The following is a 20,974-nucleotide window of genomic DNA, read 5'->3' on the forward strand; positions in this document are numbered from 1 at the left end:
GGGAAACAGCTTCCTCTCACAGGCCGCGAGATCACTGAACTCCCTGCCACTATCTAAGTTCTCAACACATATGAAGTGCCAGTTGCATAATACTGTTTACTTTTTAATTTATGTTGTAAATGCACCTTATGCTAAATATCAATCTTCCGGAATATATTTTATTATTTGTAATGTGTGTGTGTGTGTGTGTGTGTGTGTTTTACATGTACTGTGTTATGCACCTTCTTTTGTTTGGAGGTACACATATATATGGTTGAATGACAATAAACTTAAACTTGAAGATGGAACTGTGGATTACAGACTACCGTAGGAAACTACAATCTCATCTGACCACTACAAACTACAATTGGCCAAAAAGCACTATTACTGGCTGTCAACACTGACCTTACAGGAGAACACACTGACCAGTATCTGAGAACAAAGACCACACAATATAAAGCCCACTTCACTTTACCCCTCAAGTTTGGCCCTTTAGTCCTGCTAACAAAAAGGCATGCCAGTGACTACTTAATTATACGCTGAGGAGGTATGGTACATCATCAAAGACTTGAAAATTTCTACAGACGTACAGCAGAGTGCATTCTGTCATTTTGACCCCTCTCCACATTCCGCAGGGACCACATCCTCCATAACCCCCTGGTTTGCTCATCCCTCCTCACCCGTCATGTACTTTTACAACGGAGATGAAGAGGCATTTCTTTAGCTAGAAAGTGGTGAATCTGTGGAATTCTTAGCCACAGGCAGCTGTAGAGGCCAAGTATGTATGTATATTTAAGGCAGAGGTTGAAAGATTCTTCATTAGTTAGGGCATGAAGGGAGACGGGGAGAAGGCATGAGAATGGAGCTGAGAGGAAAATTGGATTAGCCTTGATGAAATGGTAGAGAACTCAGTGGGCCAAATGGCCTAATTCTGCTCCTATATCTTATGGTATAAAACCCTCAAAATTCATCTGCTTCATCTCATCAAATTTCATCTCATTGACCATGCTTAATTATTTTTCATATTATATATGCACACACACAGTGGCTAATTTATTAGGTACACCTGCTCGTTAATGCAAATATCTAATCAGCCAATCACATGGCAGCAACTTAATATATAAAAGCATGCAGACATGGTCAAGAGGTTCAGTTGTTGTTCAGACCAAACATTAGAATGGGGAAGAAATGTAATGCAAGTGATTTTAACCATGGAACGATTGTTGGTGCCAGACAGGATGGTTTGAGGATCTCAGAAACTGCAGAACTCCTAGAGTTTTCAAGCACAACATTTTTCTATTTACAGAGAATGGTGCGAACAACAAAAAACATCCAGTAAGCGACAGTTCTGTGGGTGAAAACACCTTGTTAATAAGAGTCTTGATAAAGGGTCTTGGCCTGAAACGTCGACCATTTATTCCTTTCCATAGAAGCTGCCTGGCCTGCTGAGTTCCTCCAGCATTTTGTGTGTGCTGCCTTGGATTTCCAGCATCTTCAAATTTTCTCATATTTGTTAAGGAGAGAGGTCAGAGGAGAATCACCAGACTGCTTCAAGCTGACAGGAAAGTGACAGTAACTCAAATTATAGGGTACCACAGGGGGTTGGCACCACACTATTACAGCCTGGGGCATTGGAGTTTGGAGTTCAATTCCAGTATCCTCTGTAGGAAAGTTTATACACTCTTCCTGTTTGCTTCCTCCAGATGCTCTGGTTTCCTCCCACAGTCCAAAGACATTCCAGTTAGTGGGTTCATTGGTCATTGTAAATTGTCCTGTGATAAGGTTAGGGGTAATGGGTGGGTTGCTGGGTGGTAGTGCTTGTTGGACCTGAAGGGCTTGTTCCAAGCTGCATCTCCAAATAATATAAAATAATAAAAACGACCACACATTACAACAGCGCTGTTCACAAGAGCATCTTTGAACGTACAGGTCAAAACTTGAAGTTAATGGGCTGCAGCAGCAGAAGGCCACAATAGAATCCACTCCTGTACCTAATAAAGTGACTACTGAGTTCATATTTTTATTGAACACACAGTAATTTTTTTATGTATTGCACTGTACTGCTGCCACACAACAGCAAATTTTACAATATTTTACAATCTTACAATTACAGTGATTCTGACTCTGATGTGTAGAAGAGGTAACGTTCAGTGTTAGTGTTGGGATAACTGGGTTACATTTCCAGATCAGGAGCCAATACCTTTGAATCATTACCCAAATCACCCTATTTTCTATTACTATAGGGTAGAGGCATTTCAACAGATTGATTAACTTCTACACAGAATTACCTTGCTATAAAGGAATTAATTTAGCTTGAACAAAACAGATGAATAATCCGCCATGCTATTTAAAAATTGCAGGATACGCCTAAGACTTGTGCATTCCTGAAATATGTGAGCATTCAACCCCTCCGTCTAGGCAACAGCATTATCTATTGTGTAGCTAACCACCCAATCGTAGCATGAATAACAACCACAAATTGCTTGTCATGTCGTACACACAGGCTGAGGTAAGGAATTGTCATGTTTTACCTTCAGGTGGTGGTGGTGGAAATTCATCCAGATCCATACTGCTTGGACCTCACCCAGGGCACCTTTTCATCCGAGTGTGAAACGCATGCCCCGAGAGCATTCATTACCCTGCAGAGAGAGAAATCTGTCACTGTGGAATGTGACGATCTTGGCTTAAAATCACAAAGTTTAACACTTCTGAACACACTTAACCTCCAGTTTCATCTTGAGATGCACGCCAGGTTTGAAAGAGACTGAACAGGATGTGTTGGTTTTTTGTGGAGCTGAGAAGAAAGAGGGGTGACTTCATTGAGATAAGAGAGGGGCATGGCAGGGTAGGTTTTCACTAGCGGGAGAGTGCTGAACAAGGTACCTAGTTATATTATAAGGGGCAGAACATTTAAACAGAAGGGCGTAGCATTTGCTTTTCGCAGAGGGTTATAAATCTCTGGAACTCTCTACCCCAGAGGGTGGAGGAGGCCAGATCATTGGAAGAAATACAGTTTTCAAAGATCTGGGGGTGATCTTGAGGGTGATGGGGAACTGGTACAGAGGAAGTGTTGAGGCCTGGGACAAATCAGCCACGGTCATGTTGAATGATGGGAGAGGACGGAGGGGCCTCCTCTGCTCCTACATTTCTGTACAATGAGCACTACTAAAGCTTTACCCACGTGGCTACTTGGTGAACTTCTGATTCACAAGTTACGACTCCATTAACAACATCACCAACTTCGCAACATGGTTTGAGTCATAATCCTGATGGTTAAACGCAAACCAATCAAAATTCAGCATCCTTCCTAAATAGTTCAGGAGAACCTTCAACATCCAGGAATTCACTTTGTCCACAGCCATTTGCACGGTTTTCTCCGCCCTCAGATCAGCTGGATAGCTAGCTTTGCTTTACTTCAGGATTGCCCAAGGCTTTAAAAAATACTATCTGACCATTAGCCAAGCTAGAATCAGTATCATCTACCTATGTTCCCACTGGCTACATGTGGTTCCTTTTCTAGCAGCTCATGTTCTAGCTATATCGCACCACTGTATGCCACACAGGGTATTACTGGAAAGGTGCGTGTTACGTTTTGTAACATACACGCGTGCGCACACACACACACACGATTACTCAAATATTACTGAAATGTTGGATACAGAACAGCGTAGAGGCTTTTAAAGGGTGAAGAAGAGGCTCACCAGGATGCTGCCTGCATAGGAGAGTGCAAGCTAAAAGAAAAGCTTGAACAAACATCGGTTGTTTTCTCTGTCCTCTGATTCTTGATTCCCCAACCCTGGGAAAAAGAGTGATAACATCCACTCTCCCTACTCTCTCTATGCCACTCATGAATCTATATATCTCTATAAGGTATCCTATGCTTCAAGGTATAAAGTCCTGGCCTGTCCAACATCTCCCTATAACTCACTCCCTCGATTCCTGACAAGATCCTTGTAAATCTTTTCTGCACTCTTTTCAGGCTATCCACACTTTTCATATAACAGTATGACCAAAACCATGCACAGTACTCCAAGTACAGCCTCACAAACATCTTGTACACTCTTGTACAAGAGTTTCCAACTCTTATACTCAACGGCCTAACTGGTGAAGGCCAGTGCTGAACACCTCTTTACATCCCTCTACTACCTACTGAACCATGTACTGGCCCCTCTGTTCTACAACATACACTAGCACCCTACCGTTCTCAGTGAAAGCCCTAACCTGGTTTGACATATCACACTTAACTGAACGCCATTTGCCGTTATCTCGGCGCACTTACCCAGCTGACCAAAATCCCCCTGTAATTTTTGACCACCTTTTTCCACTTTTAATGACACCACCTATTTTAGTGTCATCTGCAAACTTACTAACCGTACCTTGTGTAACCTCATCCAGATGTTTTTATATCTTCCCCTGTATCCGCTTCTAGTGGGTGAAGGGTGAACCACGAACCACATTTCCCCAACATCTCCTGGGAGTCTCTGACCCAATTGACATGTTCACAGGGCAAGAGAAGGGCAGCGGGTTGAAGGTAACAGTAGCATGACTCGCTTCTTCCCCTCCGTAATCAAATTTTGCAATGGTCCCTGAACACCACCTCATTAATCCTTTTTTGCACTATTTATTTGTGATAATTTTATGTCTTCGCACTGACCAGCTACAGCAAAAATAAACTTCACGTCATACAAGACAGTGATAGTCAACCTGATTCTGATGTTTCTGATTCTGGTTAAATATAACAGCATCGCTGGCGGCATGAGTAGGATGCAGGCCACTCCGCTGCGTTGGTGGTACTGTGGCAATGCAAGCCACAAGATCGTTAACACCTTCATCAGCAGTTGCTCTTCCGCATAGCACCCAGAATGTAACTAGCCTGGGAAACTTTTCCCTGTGAAATAACTACCAGAATAATTAACCTATCCACCAATTGTAAGAATGCTTTTCTCAAAGGAGAAGGGTTGTGGCATGAGATCAGAAGGTTCAATCTCACATCAGGAGACAAGGACACTGCACTGAATTACGGGGACAGAGCTGCAGCGTGGAGCCACTCACCCTTTAGTGGGACGTCCAGCTAAGACTGTCTGCCAGTGCTGTTCTACATCTAGTGACAAGTAGGTTCTGCCCTGTGTTCACTGCTCAAAACCGGCCTGTCAGTCACTAAATCAATGCAACCTGCTAGAGTCTGTCACAGAAACTAGCTGTTGTCTCTCCCCACATAACACCACAATTCAAACGGAATTATTCCACCATCTGCAAAAAAAAAAGGGCTATGCAAAAATAATGAAATATTTTTAAAAATGTAAATGCCCTCTTTTTCTGGGCCAGCCACTCTGTGGAGATAATGCATTCCAACTGGGAACTGCCCAACTGGAACATTCACAAGCTCACTGAAAGCAACATTTGTTCCACAGATTTCCGATTAGACTGTAACACTGCTAGGTTGCATTTTCTACAGGACCCTAAGAGGAGGCAAATGAGGCCATTCAGCCCTTTGAGCCTACTCTGCCATTCCATCATGGCTGATTTACGTTCCCTCTCAACACCATTCCCCTGTCTTCTCCCCATAACCTTTGATGCCCTGACTAACCAAGATTCTATCAACCTCCACTTTAAATATACCCAATGACTTGGCCTCCACAGTCATCCATGGCAATTAATTCCACAGAATCACTACCCTCTGCATCTCTGTTCTAAATCTATGCCCAATGCAAAATATTACATTTAAATTCCAATAGAGCACCCTCTGTCCACACACAATGTTCCATACCGGTCACGGAGAATTCCACTTCTAACTGTGAAGGAACCACAGTTGCCCAAGAAGACAGCACAAAATCAGAATCAGATATAATATTATTGTACTGGTATACGCCTTGAAATTTGTTGCCTTTGGATGGCAGAGGTGAAGACACGGTTTCTGAATTGTTGAGTGAGGGCCTTCATGCTTCTGTACCTCCTTCCTGTGATAGCAATGAGAACAAGGTGTGACCTGGGTGATGAGGGTACTTAATGATAGACACCATCTTTTTGAGGCATTGCTCCTGGATACTATGGAGGCTAGTGCTCAGAATGGAGCTGACTAAGTTTACTCTGTATAACTCTGCATCATACTTTGATCCTGTGCAGTAGCCCCCCCCCACCTCACCCCGACTCCATACCAGATGGTAGTGTAGCCAATTTGTATGCACTGCATAGTACACCTGTAGAAATTTGAGTGTTTTTTGAGGCATACCAATCTCCTCAAACTCCTAATGAATATAGCTGCTTTCTTTGTAGCTGCATTGATATGTTGAGTCCAGATTAGATCCTCAGATATATTGACACATAGGTACTTAAAATAGCTCACTCTTTCCACCTCTAATCCCTCTATGAGGACTGGCGTGTGGTCCCTTGTCTTACCCTTTCTGAAGTCCACAATCAGTTCTTTGGTTTTACTGACACTGAGTGCAAGGCTGTGGCTGTGACACCACTCAATTAGCTATGTACCTTGCTTCTGTACGCCCTCTTGTCACCATAAGAATTTCTGCCAACAATGGTTGTATCATCAGCAAATTTATACATGGCCTTTGTGCTGTGTTTAGCCACATATTCTTGTGGTGTGCCAGTGATGATTGCCAGCAAGATGGAAATGTTGTTTCCAATCCGCACAGATTGTGGTCTACCTGTTAGGAAGTCAAGGATCCATTTGCGGAGAGAGGTACAGAGACCCAGGTTCTGGAGCTTTTTGATCATTCCTGTAGGAATGATTCTGTTAAATGCTGAGCTGTAGTCAATAAACAAGTTATCCCAGGCTGGGTGAAGAGTCAATGAGATCACATCCACCATAGACCTATTGTGGAGATACACAAATTTCAGTGGGTCCAGATCATTGCTGAGGCAGAAGTTAACCAACCTCTAAAAGCATTTCATCACCTTAGATGTAAGTGCCACTGGGTGCCAGTCATTAAGGCAACTCACCCTGCTCTTCTTAGTTACAGATATGGTTGTTGTCCTGGAAGCAAAACTTAACAAAAAGAATTTTCAAGCACCAAGTCCTGCACTTGAGAAGCTGAAAACAACAAGAGTGAGAGTGAACCCCACATCTGACAGGACAGCGCTGTGTAGTGCTGGAATAGGTCAGATGGCCTTGCAGGAACAAACAAGCTGCAGACTGAGCATTTAACAATCAATTTCTACACTATCACACCAAACAAAAGGCTCGGCACCAACAGGACACCACATCACCTGCTAATCTTGTTTTTTTTTTTGCTGAACCTCAGTGCATATGACAGTAATAAATCAATTTACCAAGTTCTCCAAGTCCCTAGGACCACAGGTATCACATTCCATTGAAGTGCTCACGACCACATCAAGCCAGACAGTCAAGCCTTGGCGGCTCCATAGACTACAGAAGCTGGAATCTTGGACCGACAAATAATCTGCTGGAAGAACTGATTCTGATCAAGTCCTGATGAAGGGTCTCGACCCCAAACATCAATTATTTATTCCTCTTCAAAGATGCTGCCTGACCTGCTAAGTTCCTCCAGCATTTTGTGGGTGTTGCTATAGAATTTCCAGAATCTGCAGATTGATTTGCTGGAAAAGCTCAGCGGGTTGAACAGTATCTGTGGGGAGAAAGGAATCATTGTCACTTTGATCGAAAACATTGACAATTTCTTCCCCCCCACGGAAACTGTTTGACCCTCTGAGTTCTTCTAGCAGCTTGTGTGTTAGTCCAGTCTTGGTCACTGTTGATTACTTTCTGCCACTAACACACTTGAAGCAATAGTGTGCTGCTACAATGTGATAAATCACAACTACTCACTCAGAAATGGTATAATTCAAACAAATGTTCATCTTTTTTTTTGAGGAATGAGAGAAAATAATAATTTTGAAAATATTTGCCACCTGCAGCCTCTATTTCAGATTACAGTCATGCTATACTCTTTCTTTTCTAAATAATAACTGTAGGCATTCATGTTCTATTTTAAACCCTCATCTAATCTAGTTCACAGGAAAGATAAAGATTATTTGTCACATGTACATCAAAACATAACAGTGAAGTGCGTCATTTGCATCAACAACCAACACAGTCCAAGGATGTGCTGGGGTCAGCCCACAAGTGTCGCCATGTTTCCCTCGCCAACAGAGCCTGTCCAAAACTTACTAACTTTAACCCTCACCTATCGCGTTTTAGAAGCAGAATACTTCCATGTTGGGATTAGGAGTAAGGAGAAGGACATAGAGAAGCTTCAAGTGGCTAAAGAAAGCACAGAACTCATTCAATGAAGGGAGACTGGGTAATGTTGATGTTTCGAGGTATCCTGGTGTGCTTGGATTCAAAATAGTGAAACACACACAGGTACAATATGGTGATAAAAATGGTAGTCAGCCTTAATTTTAAGGAAGGATGTGAATACAGGATTATGTTAATACAGACTTACTGTGATCACATTGGTGACACTACATCATGTTCACATTCAGGTTCATTGTCAGCTGACTGTACATGCATACAGCCAAATAAATCAGTTTTCCTCTGGAACATGGTGCGCCCACAAAAGATATACACAACACACAAACCGAAGCATTACCATAAATAATTAAATAAAATATAATTCAAAATGCATATAGTGTGCAGCACAGGTAAGCAGTAATCAGTACAGTAAACAGCTCCTTGTCTGAGTGACAAGACCTCCGTGGTGGCCGGGTATTGATTAGTGTCACAGCTTGAGGGAAGAAGTCGTAACCCATTCTGGCAGTCCTAGTCCTGGTGCTCTAGTACCTCCTCCCTGACGGTAGTGGGTTAAAGAGATGGTGGGATGGGTGGTAGGATCCTCAACATTGTTTCGATTCAAGCTACATGTAATGCACAGCACAAGTAAACAGTAAACAGCTCGCTGTCCAGTAAGGTGGTGACACACTCACACTCGGATGCAGTGGCTTCTATGGAACCAACCAAAGATGTTATTGCCTTTTTTTTTAAAAAACAGTTTTTACAATCGTAACTCCCTGCTAGACATTAAAAACTCAAAGTCCTGCGGGTCTACTCCATCAATGGAGAAACTGAAGGAGCTGGACTTTGTGTGGTTTGTGCTGCTCCCTGTGTCAGAGGCATCAGAGGTGTTGGTGCTTGAAGACAGTGTGCAGTCTAACAGCAAGTGATCATCTTTGTCACTTTTCTTGCCATCGAAAAACCCTGTTGAACATCAGTAATGTGGAACGCTGCAAGTCCGATTTACTAGTTTATTGGCGGATGGCGGGGTGAAATATGGGGAAGCTATATGGTCTCATAGGCCTCAAGCCGCGGTGTTGCCTGTTTACAGCCAACCAGGAGACAGGTATCAGAATTGTGCACTCCACTGGAGGCGATGTGGTGTGGCATTCAAGCTGGCGTCAGTGCTGCCATCCAGTGTTCACATGGCAGAAGACAAGCCATATTGTGTTCGACTGCTGACTGCTGCAACATTCATGAAATCAGGGACTTGGATTATATTTTTTTAAGTACGTGACTGTTTTTTTCTGTTATCTTATATATGCTCTGTGTGACTATTAGTACTGTGTTTTGTACCTTGGTCCTGGAGTAACGCTGCTTTGTTTGGCTGTATTCATGGGTATTCATGTATGGTTGACTGGCAATTAAACTTGAACTTGAGACCTCGGAGAGGCAGTGTATTCATTAGTTTCATAGCCTGAGGGAAAAAAACTGTTATCTATTCTGGCAGTCAGTCCTTGTGCAGTTTTAATCTTATGTTATAAAGATAAACTTTCCACATATAGAGTAGAGGGAAGTATCACGGGATTGGTGGGCTTGCAGTCTGATTAGACATCAAGTATTTTGGGACTATTTCCTCCAGATTGTAAAGAATGAAAGGAGGTCCCATAGAAACCAAAAAAAATTCCTCCAGGATTTGACAGCTGCACATAGGGTGGACAATTCCCCGGTCGAAGAATCCAAAACAAAAAAAGACGTAACTTCAATGTGTGGTCAGGATCCTTGATGATGGTCACCCTTCAGTCTCCTACACTCCAAGAAAAGTAACAAATGGGGGCATACATTGGAGAGACTGCAAGAGTAAAGCAAAAAAATCTCTCTCTGAGGAGAGAGGCAACAATTTATTCCTGTTGGGTTTTCCTTTTCAGCTATTAGTTACAAAATTTCATTTACTGAAGATGATGGCCTCTGTTCACAAGATTAAATTTTACAAACCTACAAGTCTGTCAAAACCGACTGCTTTGACCGTCACCAAGGCCCCGCAACACGGCAGGGAAGAGCCATCGGCCCACTGCTCTGATGTTTACCACCCGCGGTGAATTGAACTGCTCATGCACAGAAAGCACAGAACATTGAAGATTTCACTGTCTGCCAGACCCTGTCAAAACATGACCTGCTTCAGATGTTCAAGGCATTCTATTCAACAGCTTGATCAGTTCACGACTGCCACCTCTGCACTGAAAATTTCCACCCCGGGTTATCGTTCCTGTCCCTCTGGCAAATAATCTGCTGGAGGAACTCAATGGGTCGAGCAGAATTTCTGGTGGCAGATGGACAACTAGCATCTGCTAGTTCTCACTCCATCTCTTCTCCGACTTCTTTGTACCGGTGATCTCTCCTCTATCTGCAGAGCAGACCCGATGCACTTATGGGCTCTCTTTCCAGTCCTGATGAAGGGTCTCAACACAAAACATCAACTGTCTATTTCCCTCCCCAGATGCTGCCTGACCTCCAGATCCTCTGTGTATAGCTGGTGAGAAAACAAGTTTTAAGTTGCACAGAAGTTGAGAAAGAGGCAGAAAAGGCAAAGGGATTATCTGCAATAGGCAGGGACCTGGTCAGCACATTTATGGAGCCATCATAGAATCAGAATCAGGTTTGTATCATGAAATGTGTCATTTTTGGTGGCAGTACAGTGCAATACAAATAAATTACTGTAATTTACAAAATACAAGCAAGTGCAAGCTAGAAATGATGTTGTACTGTTCATGAGTATCCAGAAATCTGGTGTGAGGGGCAAGACATAGCTTTAAAGCAAATGCAGGAGAATGGTGCTAATGTTAACGCTCCCTCACTGAAGCGTTGACAGGGAAGCAGACTAATGTTGATACAAATACTCACTCAGATGACACTTTATTCAATACCTCCTGTAGCTAATAAATTAGCCTCTAGGAGCATGTTTGTTATTTCTACCTCTGTAGCCTATTGACTTCAAGGTTTGACAAGTTGTGCATTCAAAATGCTTTTCAGCACACCGTTGATGTAACACAAGTTTATCTGAGTTAGTGTTGCCTTCCTGTCAGTTTGAACCAGTCTGGCCATTTTCCTCTGACCTCTCTCATTAACAAGGTGCTTTCACACACAGAACTGCTGCTTACTGGGTGTTTTTTGTTTCTCGCACCATTCTCTATAAACTCCTAGGCAATCATAATTTTTTTGAGATACGCAAGCCACCCCATCTGGCACCAATAAACAGTCCATGGTCAATGTCACATAGATCACATTTCTTCCCTCTTCTGTGTTTGGACTGAACAACAACTGAATCTCTTGACCATGTCTGCATGTGTTGAGTTGCTGTCACGTGATTGGCTGATTAGATATCTGCATTAATGAGGTGTATCGGTGTACCTAATAAAGTGGCCACTGAGTGCACAAGTACATTTTATTGGGATTCATCCCACATGTAAGGATTGTGGAAACAAAAGTAAGAGCACAACTTTTAAACTGAATAAACCTGACTTTGACCTTGAGCCCCAAACTCCTGAATGCTGTATCTGCTACTTCCTGATCGACGGCTCCAGCTTACCATAGTTACTGTTAGGAAGAGTTACACAGCAGGAAAATAAGCCCTTCGGCCCAACTGGTCCAGCCCTACCAAGATTCCCATCTAAGCTAGTCTCATCTGCCTGCGTCTGGCCCATATCCCTCTAAATCTTTCCTAGTCCAAGAGTCTTGTAAATGTTGTTAATGCACCTGCCACAACCACCTCCTCTAGCAGCCTGCTCCATATGTGGACCGTCCTCTGAATAAACAAGTTGCCCCTCAGGTTCCTACTATAAATCTCTCCCTTCTCATCTTAAACCTGTGCTCTTTAGTTCTAAATTCCCCAACCATGGGGAAAAAGACTGTGTGTGTTCACCCTATCTATACCCCACATGACTTTATACGTTTCCACAAGGTCACTCCTCAGTTTCCTCTGCTTTAAGGAATAAAGATCTAGCCTGTCCAAACTAGTTCAGGTAACATCTTCGTAAATCTTTTCTGCACTCTTTCCAGTTTAATAACACCGTTCCTACAGTGAGGTGACCAAAGTTGAGCACAATACTCTAAGTGTGGTTTCAACAATGCAGTTTGTAGCAACAATTATGCAGCTACAATAAAATGTTCCCAGTTCTATACTCCATGCCCTGACTGATGAAGGTTTGCATGCAAAAAGTCTTCTTAACTATTCTGCCTACCTGTGAACACCACTCTCAAGGAACCATGTACCAGATGTCCCATGTCCCTCTATACTACAACGCTCACCAGGGTCCTACTGTTCACTGTGAAAGTCCTACCTTGATTTGATTTTCCAAAATGCAATACTTCAAACTTACCTGAATTAAACTCTATCTGCTACTCCTCAGCCCACTTACCTAACTGATCAGGATCCCCCTGTATTTTTTGTTTGAGGACATCTGGAGACTTTTTCTCCAAAATACCAGCACCAAATTACATCCAGCTCTATCAAGATCTCTCAAATTACATAGAAAAGAGAACATTACAGCAAAATGCAGACTCTTTGGTGCACAATGTTGTGCTGGCCTTTTAACTCTTTCCTCCTGCATAGTCTTCCATTTTTCAATCATCTACGTGCCACTGAGGTGCTACGGTAACACAGCGGTTAGTGTGATGCTATTGCAGCTCAGGGTGCCCTCTGTAAGGACACAGAAGAAAATGATGTCTCAGAAGAATAAATTCCAATTCAAAAAGTTGTAACCTTATCGTCCTATTACAATTTTATTTCTTTTTAGAGCATACTGTAATATGAATTTTGCATACACATTAGATACAGAATGGAACAATGTACTTGAACAAAGGATTAACTTTAACAAAGAGAAACTTTTCATTTGATGACAACAAAAGCATGCAAAATATATTTTATAAACCCAACAATGAAATTATCCATCAATCAGTAACACCTGCAATATTCTCCAAAATTGCGTATGTGAGAATGCTATTCTTGGACTGCAGTTCAGCATTCAACACCATAATTCCCTTCAGGCTCAACAAGAAGCTCAGAGACCTCAGCCTTCACCCTGCCTTGTGTAGCTGGATCCTGGACTTCCTGTCACCTCGTCGGCAGGTGGTAAGAGTGGGTTCCCTCACCTCCCAACACAACTGCCCCTCAGGACTGTGTCCTAAACCCCCTCCTTTACTCTCTGCATACCCTGACTGTGCTGCCACCCACAGCTCCAATCTGCTAATTAAATTTGCTGATGACATTACACTGATTTGCCTAATTTCAAATAATAATGAGGCAGCCTACAGAGAAGAAGTCATCACCTTGACACAGTGTTGTCAAGAACACAATCTCTCCCTCAATGTCACAAAAACAAAGGAACTGGTTGTGGACTACAGGAGGAATAGAGACAGGTTAACTCCTATTGACATCAATGGATCTGGGGTTGAGGGTGTGAACAGCTTTAAGTTCCTTGGCATAAACATCATTGAGGATCTACGTGGTCTGTACATACCGGCTGTTTGGTGAAAAAGGCATAACAGTGCCTTTTTCACCTCAGCCAGTTGAAGAAGTTTGGTGTGGGCCCCCATAGTCTAAGAACTTTCTATAGGGGCACAATTGAGAGCATCCTGACTGGCTGCATCACTGCCTGGTATGGGCACTGTACTCCCCTCAATCACAGGACTCTGCAAAGAGTGGTGCGGACAGCCCAGTGCATCTGTAGAAGTGAAATTCCCACTATTCAGGACATTTACAATGACAGGTGTGTAAAAAGGGCCTGAAGGATTATTGGAGACCCAAGTCACCCCAACCACAAACTATTCCAGCTGCTAGCATCCGGCAAACGGTACCAGAGCATAAAAGCCAGGATGAACAGGCTCCGGGACAGCTTCTTCCACCAGGCCATCAGACTGCTTAACTCATGCTGACTCAACAGTATTTCTACGTTCTATTGACTATCCTGTTGTACATAGAATTTATTATAAATTACTATAATTGCACATTACATTACGTCTCTGTCTAAATGTGCAAAGATTTTTACTCCATGTATACGAAGGATGTAAGTAATAAAGTCAATTCAATTCAAAGAATCACAAAAGCACTGAGAAACATTGCACCAATTAAAAAGAAAAATAAATTGGAGTTAATAGCGGGATCTTTAACATAGTTGATGTGCAGAGGGATCTTGGGGTCCAAGTCCACAACTCCTCAAAGGTGGCTGCACATGTTGATAGGGTCATATAGAAGGTAGGTAGCATGCTTGCCATCACGGGTCGTGGCATTGAGTTCAAAAGTCAGGAAGTTATTTTACGGCTTTATCAAACTCTAATTAGGCCTGGGTATTGCATACAGTTCTGGTCACCCCATTATAAGGTTGTTCTTCCTGCTTTGGGAAGGGTGCAGAAGAGGTTTACCAGGATATTGCCTGGATAGATGGCATGTACTATAAACAAGAGGTTATACAAACTTGCATAATTTTCTCTGGTGTGGTGGAGACTAAGGGAAGACCTGATAGAAGTTTATAAGATTATGAGAGGCGTAGATAAGATATATTGCTAGATTCTTTCTGCTAGGGTCAAAATATATCAAATAGGAGAAAACAAGATGAGAGGGGAAGAATTCAAAGTGTGTGTGCAGGGCAATTTTTCGTTATATACAGAGAGCGGTGAGTGCTGGAATGCACTGCCAATGGAGACTGATAGGTAAGAGACAATGAAGAGGCTCTTAGACAGGCACATGAATATACAGAGAATGGAGGGATATGAACCATGTGCAGACAGAAAGGATTAGTTTCATTTGGCATCATTAGTTTAATTAGTTCTTTGTTCTTGCCAGACACTGAAACTCTCGTAGATTTGAAAAATTATGAAGGAAAAATGATTTCTTGCGTTTGCGTTCTTTTCTAGCTCAGAGCCCGGAGATTAAATGACAGGAGTGAAGTTCCAAGTGTGTGAGTGATCAGTGAAGGTGATATCTAACGAAAAGGTGCGGGAGCACTGCAGCTGCTCATGGTCTTAACTCGGTCAACTTGGAAGAACATCGTGAAGGATCCCAGCCACTTTGCTCATGGACTCTTTGTCCCATTCCCATCAGGGAGCACTGGAAATGACACTAAACAATCTTGAATTAACTTCCCAAACTGCCAGAAAGTTGGAATGATTTCCAACCAAAGACTATATTTCAATGCCTAAAATCCCACCCTGTGTGTATCAACATCAGAGAGAATGGATGTTAATTTTGTCTTTTGTTCTCAATCCTTTTGTTTAAAGAGATGAAGTATTTTCATTTTTTTCACAGTTTTCTTATGGTGACCTGCATTTCCAGCAATTTTATAAGAAAATCATTTTAGGGCACATAACAAGTGGGCAGATTCCCCCATAGGGTACACACTTCTGCAAGGTATGGGGTCATCACTGTGAAAAGAGGAAATAAAACAAAAATTGCAGACATTTTGCCAGGATGCTGCCTGGACTAGAGAGCATGTCTTATGAGACTACACTGAGTGAGCTAGGGCTTTTCTCTTTGGAGTGAAGAAGGGTGAGAGGTGACTTGATAGAGGTGTACAAGATGATCAGGGGCATAGATTGAGTGGACTGCAAGAGACTTTTTTCCAGGATGGAAATAATTAATCCGAGGTGAGCACAATTTTAAGGTGATTGGAATAAAGTACGGGATGGGGGGGGGTTGATGTCAGAGGTAAGTTCTTTACACAGAGTGGTGGTGTGTGCAATACCCTACCAGGAACGGTGGTAGAGGCAGATATATCAGGGACATTTAAAAGACCTTTAGATAGGTCCATGGATGATAGAAAAATGGAAAGCTATGTAGGAGGGAAGGGTTAGATTGATCTTACAGTAGGTTAAAAGTTCGGCACAACGTTATGGGCTGAAGGACCTGTAGTGTGCTGTATTGTCCTTTGTTTTATATTAAATGCACCAAGCAACAGAAGTAAAATCACAGTCCAAAACCGAAGCACGTTGTGGAAAGTAAGTAATTCCATTCTATGTTTTCATTCTTCCTTTCCCCAAAGGTAGTGGCCACTGCCAGACGACTGAGCTCGGAGTTGCCCTCTTCCAATTTATCCGTGACACCCATTAGAGAATAATGCCATTCTGTCTCCTCTATACGTGGCTCTGATCATCCAGTCATAGAACAATGCTACGGTCTGTCACAATTTGGCAATCATTCTCTGATTTTTCAGAGGAGAATTCAGCCACTTGTTATTAACAGGCTTCCTAGTTACAGTCGCTCACTTCAGAACAGAATAAGTAATAAGTACCGAGAGATTTACCCAGTTTCCTTCTGACAGCACAGAAGTGTGATATAGCGAGGGGGTGGGATTCAAGCAGGCATCTGTGGAATGCCACCCTGGGAAAATGGCATGAGAAAATCAGAAGGATTGGGTAAGGTCAAAGCAAGGAGGAGCTTACAGAGGAGCCTGCACATGGTCAATACTGTATCCCTCCATTCTCTACGTATCCGTGTGCCTGTCTAAGAGACTCTTCAATGCCTCTTTCATATCTGCCTTCATCACCACTCCTAGCAGCATATTCCAGGCACCCACCACCCTCTGTATATATAAAAAAAATTGTGCACATCTCTTTTGAACACTCGCCCTCTCTTCTTAAATGCATGCCCTCTGGTATTAGATAGTTCAACCCGATGAAAAAAATACAGGTTGATATTTGACTAAACTCCGCTTCAGGCCTAGAAAATGCCTAAGACTATAGTGGAGTTTAGTCAAAGTTTCACGGTTCACCAGATGTACACACAGGTTAATGAGTCAGAGAGTCATAGAACATTACAGCACAGAAACAGGCAATGCCAAACTATTAATCTTCCTAGTCCAATGAGTTACACCCAGACTATAGATCTCCATATTGTTCTCATTCATACACTTATCCAAATTTCTCTTAAATGTTGAAAATGAACCTGCATCTACCACTTTTGCAGGAGCTTGCTCCATAATCTCACCACCCTCTGAGTGAGGAAGTTCCCCCTCATGTTCCCCTTAAACATTTCACCTTTCACCCTTAACCCATGACCTCTAGTTCTAGTCTCACCCAACCTCAGTGGAAAAAGCCTGCTTGCATTTACCCTATTTATACCCCTCATAATTTTGTATACCTCTATCAAATCTTCCCTCATTCTCCGACACTCCAGGGAATAAAACCCAAACCTATTCAACCTTTCTCTATAACTCAGATCCTCAAGACCTGATAATATTCTTGTAAATTTTCTCTGCACTCTCTCAAACTTATTGACATTTTTCCTGAATGTACATGACCAAGACTGCACACAATACTCTGAATTATGTCTCAACAACTTCTTATACAACTTCAATGTGACATCCCAACTCCTGTACTCAATACATTAATTTATGTACCAGAACATAAGAAAATAGGAGTAGGCCACGACCCCTCAAGCCTGCCTCACCATTCAATGTGCTTATGGCTGATCTACACCAGCCCCACCCTCTTCTGTATCACTTCCATATCACTGACAGTTCCTCAATCTTCTGAATATTGTTTTCTTTCCAGCTTAAAAACATCTACTGGGGCAGAGAGTTCCAGAGAAGAGTCTGTGCAGTACCGTTCTAGAGGTGGTCAGAGAACAACGCTATCAAAGACAGAATGGAATAAGGGCATGAATGGCTACTTGAGCATTCGATAGTCTAATAAGGTATAAGAAAACAGGAAGGGTGGGGAGCAGGAAGGAAGAAATTGAACTAAACTGACACTTTTTACGGTTGCAGACAGCAAGTTGCATCCAACAAAACAATTTCAAAACAAATGTATTCAAGACAAAAAGCAAATGCAGAGAAGAACTCTCAAACAGCAAAGATAAAGAGAAAAAAAAAGACAGATTCTGCAGATGTTGGAAATCCCGAGCAACACACACAAAATGCTGGAGGCAGCATATATGAAGGGGAAATAAACTGTTGATGTTTTGGGCTGAGACTCTTCATCAGGACTGGAAAGGGTGAAGAGGTCAAAATAAGTAGGTGGAGGGAGGGGAAGGTGATAGGCAAGAGGAAGGTAAGTGGGTGGGACAGGGAGGGGTAAGGCGAGAAGCTTTGATGGACAGTCATCATATGGGAGCCCAAGCACGGGAGGATGAACTCTGGGCACCCTCCCAAGACTATAGTCAACATACTCCGAGAAGACAGTGGCGCAGCTAATGTAGGTGAACTGAACCTACATTAGGATGAGGGAGAGAGAGAAGTGGAGAGTCCGTCATTGTGCCCAACGCTGGCCCCCTAGGCCTGAGTCGACGTCGTAGTAGTAGTAGAAGTAGTAGTAGTAGTTGTTTGATGGATGGAAGAGATAAAGGACTGAAAAAGGAATCCGATAGGAGCCGAGAGTGGACTATGGTAGAAGAGGAAGGAGAAGAAGTGCCAGAGCAAGACACAGAGCAGGTATGGAGTAGAGAAGGTGTGAGACGGGAACCAGAATAGAGAATGGAAAAAGAGAGAGGGGGAGGGGTAGAAATTACCAGGAATTAGAGAAATCGATGTTCATGCCACAATACATAGAAGAAGAATTAGGCCATTCAGCCCATCAAGTCTCCTCAGCCATTCCATCATTGCTGAATTATTATCTCTCACAACCCAATTCTCCTGCCTTCTTCACATATCCTTTGATATCTTCTTTAATCAAGAACTATTACCTTCCACTTTAAATAAACCCAATGACTTGGCCTCTATCGCCATCTGTAGCAATGAATACCAAAAATTCACCACCATCTGGCTAAAGAAATTCCTCCTCATTTCAATTCTAAAGGGCTGTACCTCTTTTCTGAGACTGTGCCCTCTGGTCCTAGACACCCCCGCTACAGAGAACATTCCGTACCCAGACGTTGTAGCGTGTTTTACTGGAAGCGTACCTGTGGCCCAGAACTAAACAATACCTTCTTCCAGCAGCATCACAGATCATTGTGTCCTACAGGACCACAATATCCAGAGGACAGCAGAGCAGTAATTCAGCCTGGGTGATGGGAGCTATATGCACCAGATGTAATGGGAACACAGTAACCTGCTTCCAAATTCATTTCTCCCAATTTCTATGGAACGGAATTTCAGCAGCTCAGGGTGACACAAAGTTGCTCCTCCGTCAAGCAACCAACGACAAAACTTATACCCAAGTGCCCACAACACACACGTCTCCCTACATCCCACGCCTTCCCAAAGTATAACAGCTCTGGTCTATCTAATCTTAGCTCAACTAAGACACTCTAGCCCTGACAATAACCTTGCAAATCTCCACTCCACCTACCCTAGAGCAACTATGCCCTCCTCACTCTGTGGTGAACAGCCTACTCAAGATCTGTCTGAACCACAACACAAGGTTCAAATATGCCTTCCATGTCCGTACATTGCAATCACTGGTCAAGAACCCACTACCAGTTTAAATATGCACCACGCTACTTTCGAAGTATCATGGGCACCCTCAAGACCCCTCTGGACTTCTACGGTGTTCCAGTTAAGATGATGCCGAGCTGTGATGTCTGTCGATATCGTGGATCAGACTTATCTGTTTTTTTATTAATTTTGTAGGAATGGCTTTGTGTGGGCACGTGGCCAAGTGGTTACGGCATTTGACTAGCTACCTGAAGGTCGTGAGTTTGAGCCCCAGCCGAGGCAACGTGTTGTGTCCTTGAGCAAGGCAATTAATCACACATTGCTCTGCGACGACACTGGTGCCAAGCTGTATGGGTCCCAATGCCCTTCTCATGGACAACATTGGTGTCATGGAGAGGGGAGACTTGCAGCATGGGCAACTGCTGGTCTTCCATACAACCTTGCCCAGGCCTGCGCCCTGGAGAGTGAAGACTTTACAGGCGCAGATCCATGGTCTCGCAAGACTAACAGACGCCTTTATTTATTTACTTATAGGAATAGCTTTGCAGTCTACAATTCTAGACCAGGCACTGAAGGTTGTAGGCCTGATGTTTGTGTGCCTGAGAGTCCAGGGCTGTTCTGAAGTTGAAGGCCTGTCTGTGTGTGTGAGGGGGAGGATCGGTGGAAGGGTGGAAAAGGAACTGTTGTCTTGTTCTGCTGTTGCTGTTGCTTGTGTTGTTCTGCTGAACTTTGTGGGTATGCTATGTTGGAGCAAAATGTGTGGTGACACTTGCAGGTTAATTACACCCAGAACATCCTCAGATTGTGTTGGTTGTTAATGCAAATAACACATTTCATTGTAGGTTTCAACGTACATGTGATAAATAAATCTGAATCTGAATCTACACTAAGTATCTGAGACTTGCTTTACTTTCCAAGAGAACCTTCTCACTACTGAGTTCCACCTGCCACCTCTCTGCCCACTGCTCCTCCAGATAATGACATTATTTCTCACTTTCGACCACAAGTAAATTTGCAAACCACATTTCCAACATACCAGTAAATAATTAATGCACATGCTTCACAAACAGCAAGGAACACGACATAATGCAGCAGTTATTCATAACAGCACCATAGACTTCCCAGCCAGGCACTGTGGAAACTTCTCATCTATTTCCCTAGCCTTGCTTTCCATCCCTTGGACGTTTCCTTTTGCTTGTTCGCCTGCCACAGGGGATCTTGCAAAGAACTGCATACACTCAATGGCAACTTTATTAGGTACACCGGTGCACCTGCTCATTAATGCAAAAATCTAATCAATCAATTATGTATCGGCAACTCAATGCATGAAATCACACAGACATGGTCAAGAGGTTCAATTATTGTTCAGACCAAACATGAGAATGGGGAAGAAATGTAAACAAAGTGACTTTGACTGTGGAATGATCATCGGTGCCAGATGAGG

The 20,974-nt window shown here is 42.9% G+C and overlaps 1 protein-coding gene across 8 annotated transcripts in view; it reads right to left on the reverse strand.

Moving 5' to 3' along the window:
• The window catches only part of arhgef10 (Rho guanine nucleotide exchange factor (GEF) 10), a 230,160-nt gene that overhangs the window by 192,932 nt on the left and 16,254 nt on the right, over positions 1-20,974 (reverse strand). For all 8 annotated transcript variants that reach the window (XM_072251142.1, XM_072251141.1, XM_072251138.1 and 5 more), the window contains exon 2: positions 2,511-2,618. In XM_072251142.1, the coding sequence (XP_072107243.1) occupies positions 2,511-2,547 (37 nt within the window). In that variant the 5' untranslated portion in view covers positions 2,548-2,618. The remainder of the gene's footprint in view (positions 1-2,510; positions 2,619-20,974) is intronic.

This window comes from Mobula birostris, chromosome 2 (genome assembly GCF_030028105.1).
Source record: "Mobula birostris isolate sMobBir1 chromosome 2, sMobBir1.hap1, whole genome shotgun sequence".
In the NCBI taxonomy this organism is placed as follows: Eukaryota; Metazoa; Chordata; class Chondrichthyes; order Myliobatiformes; family Myliobatidae; genus Mobula; species Mobula birostris.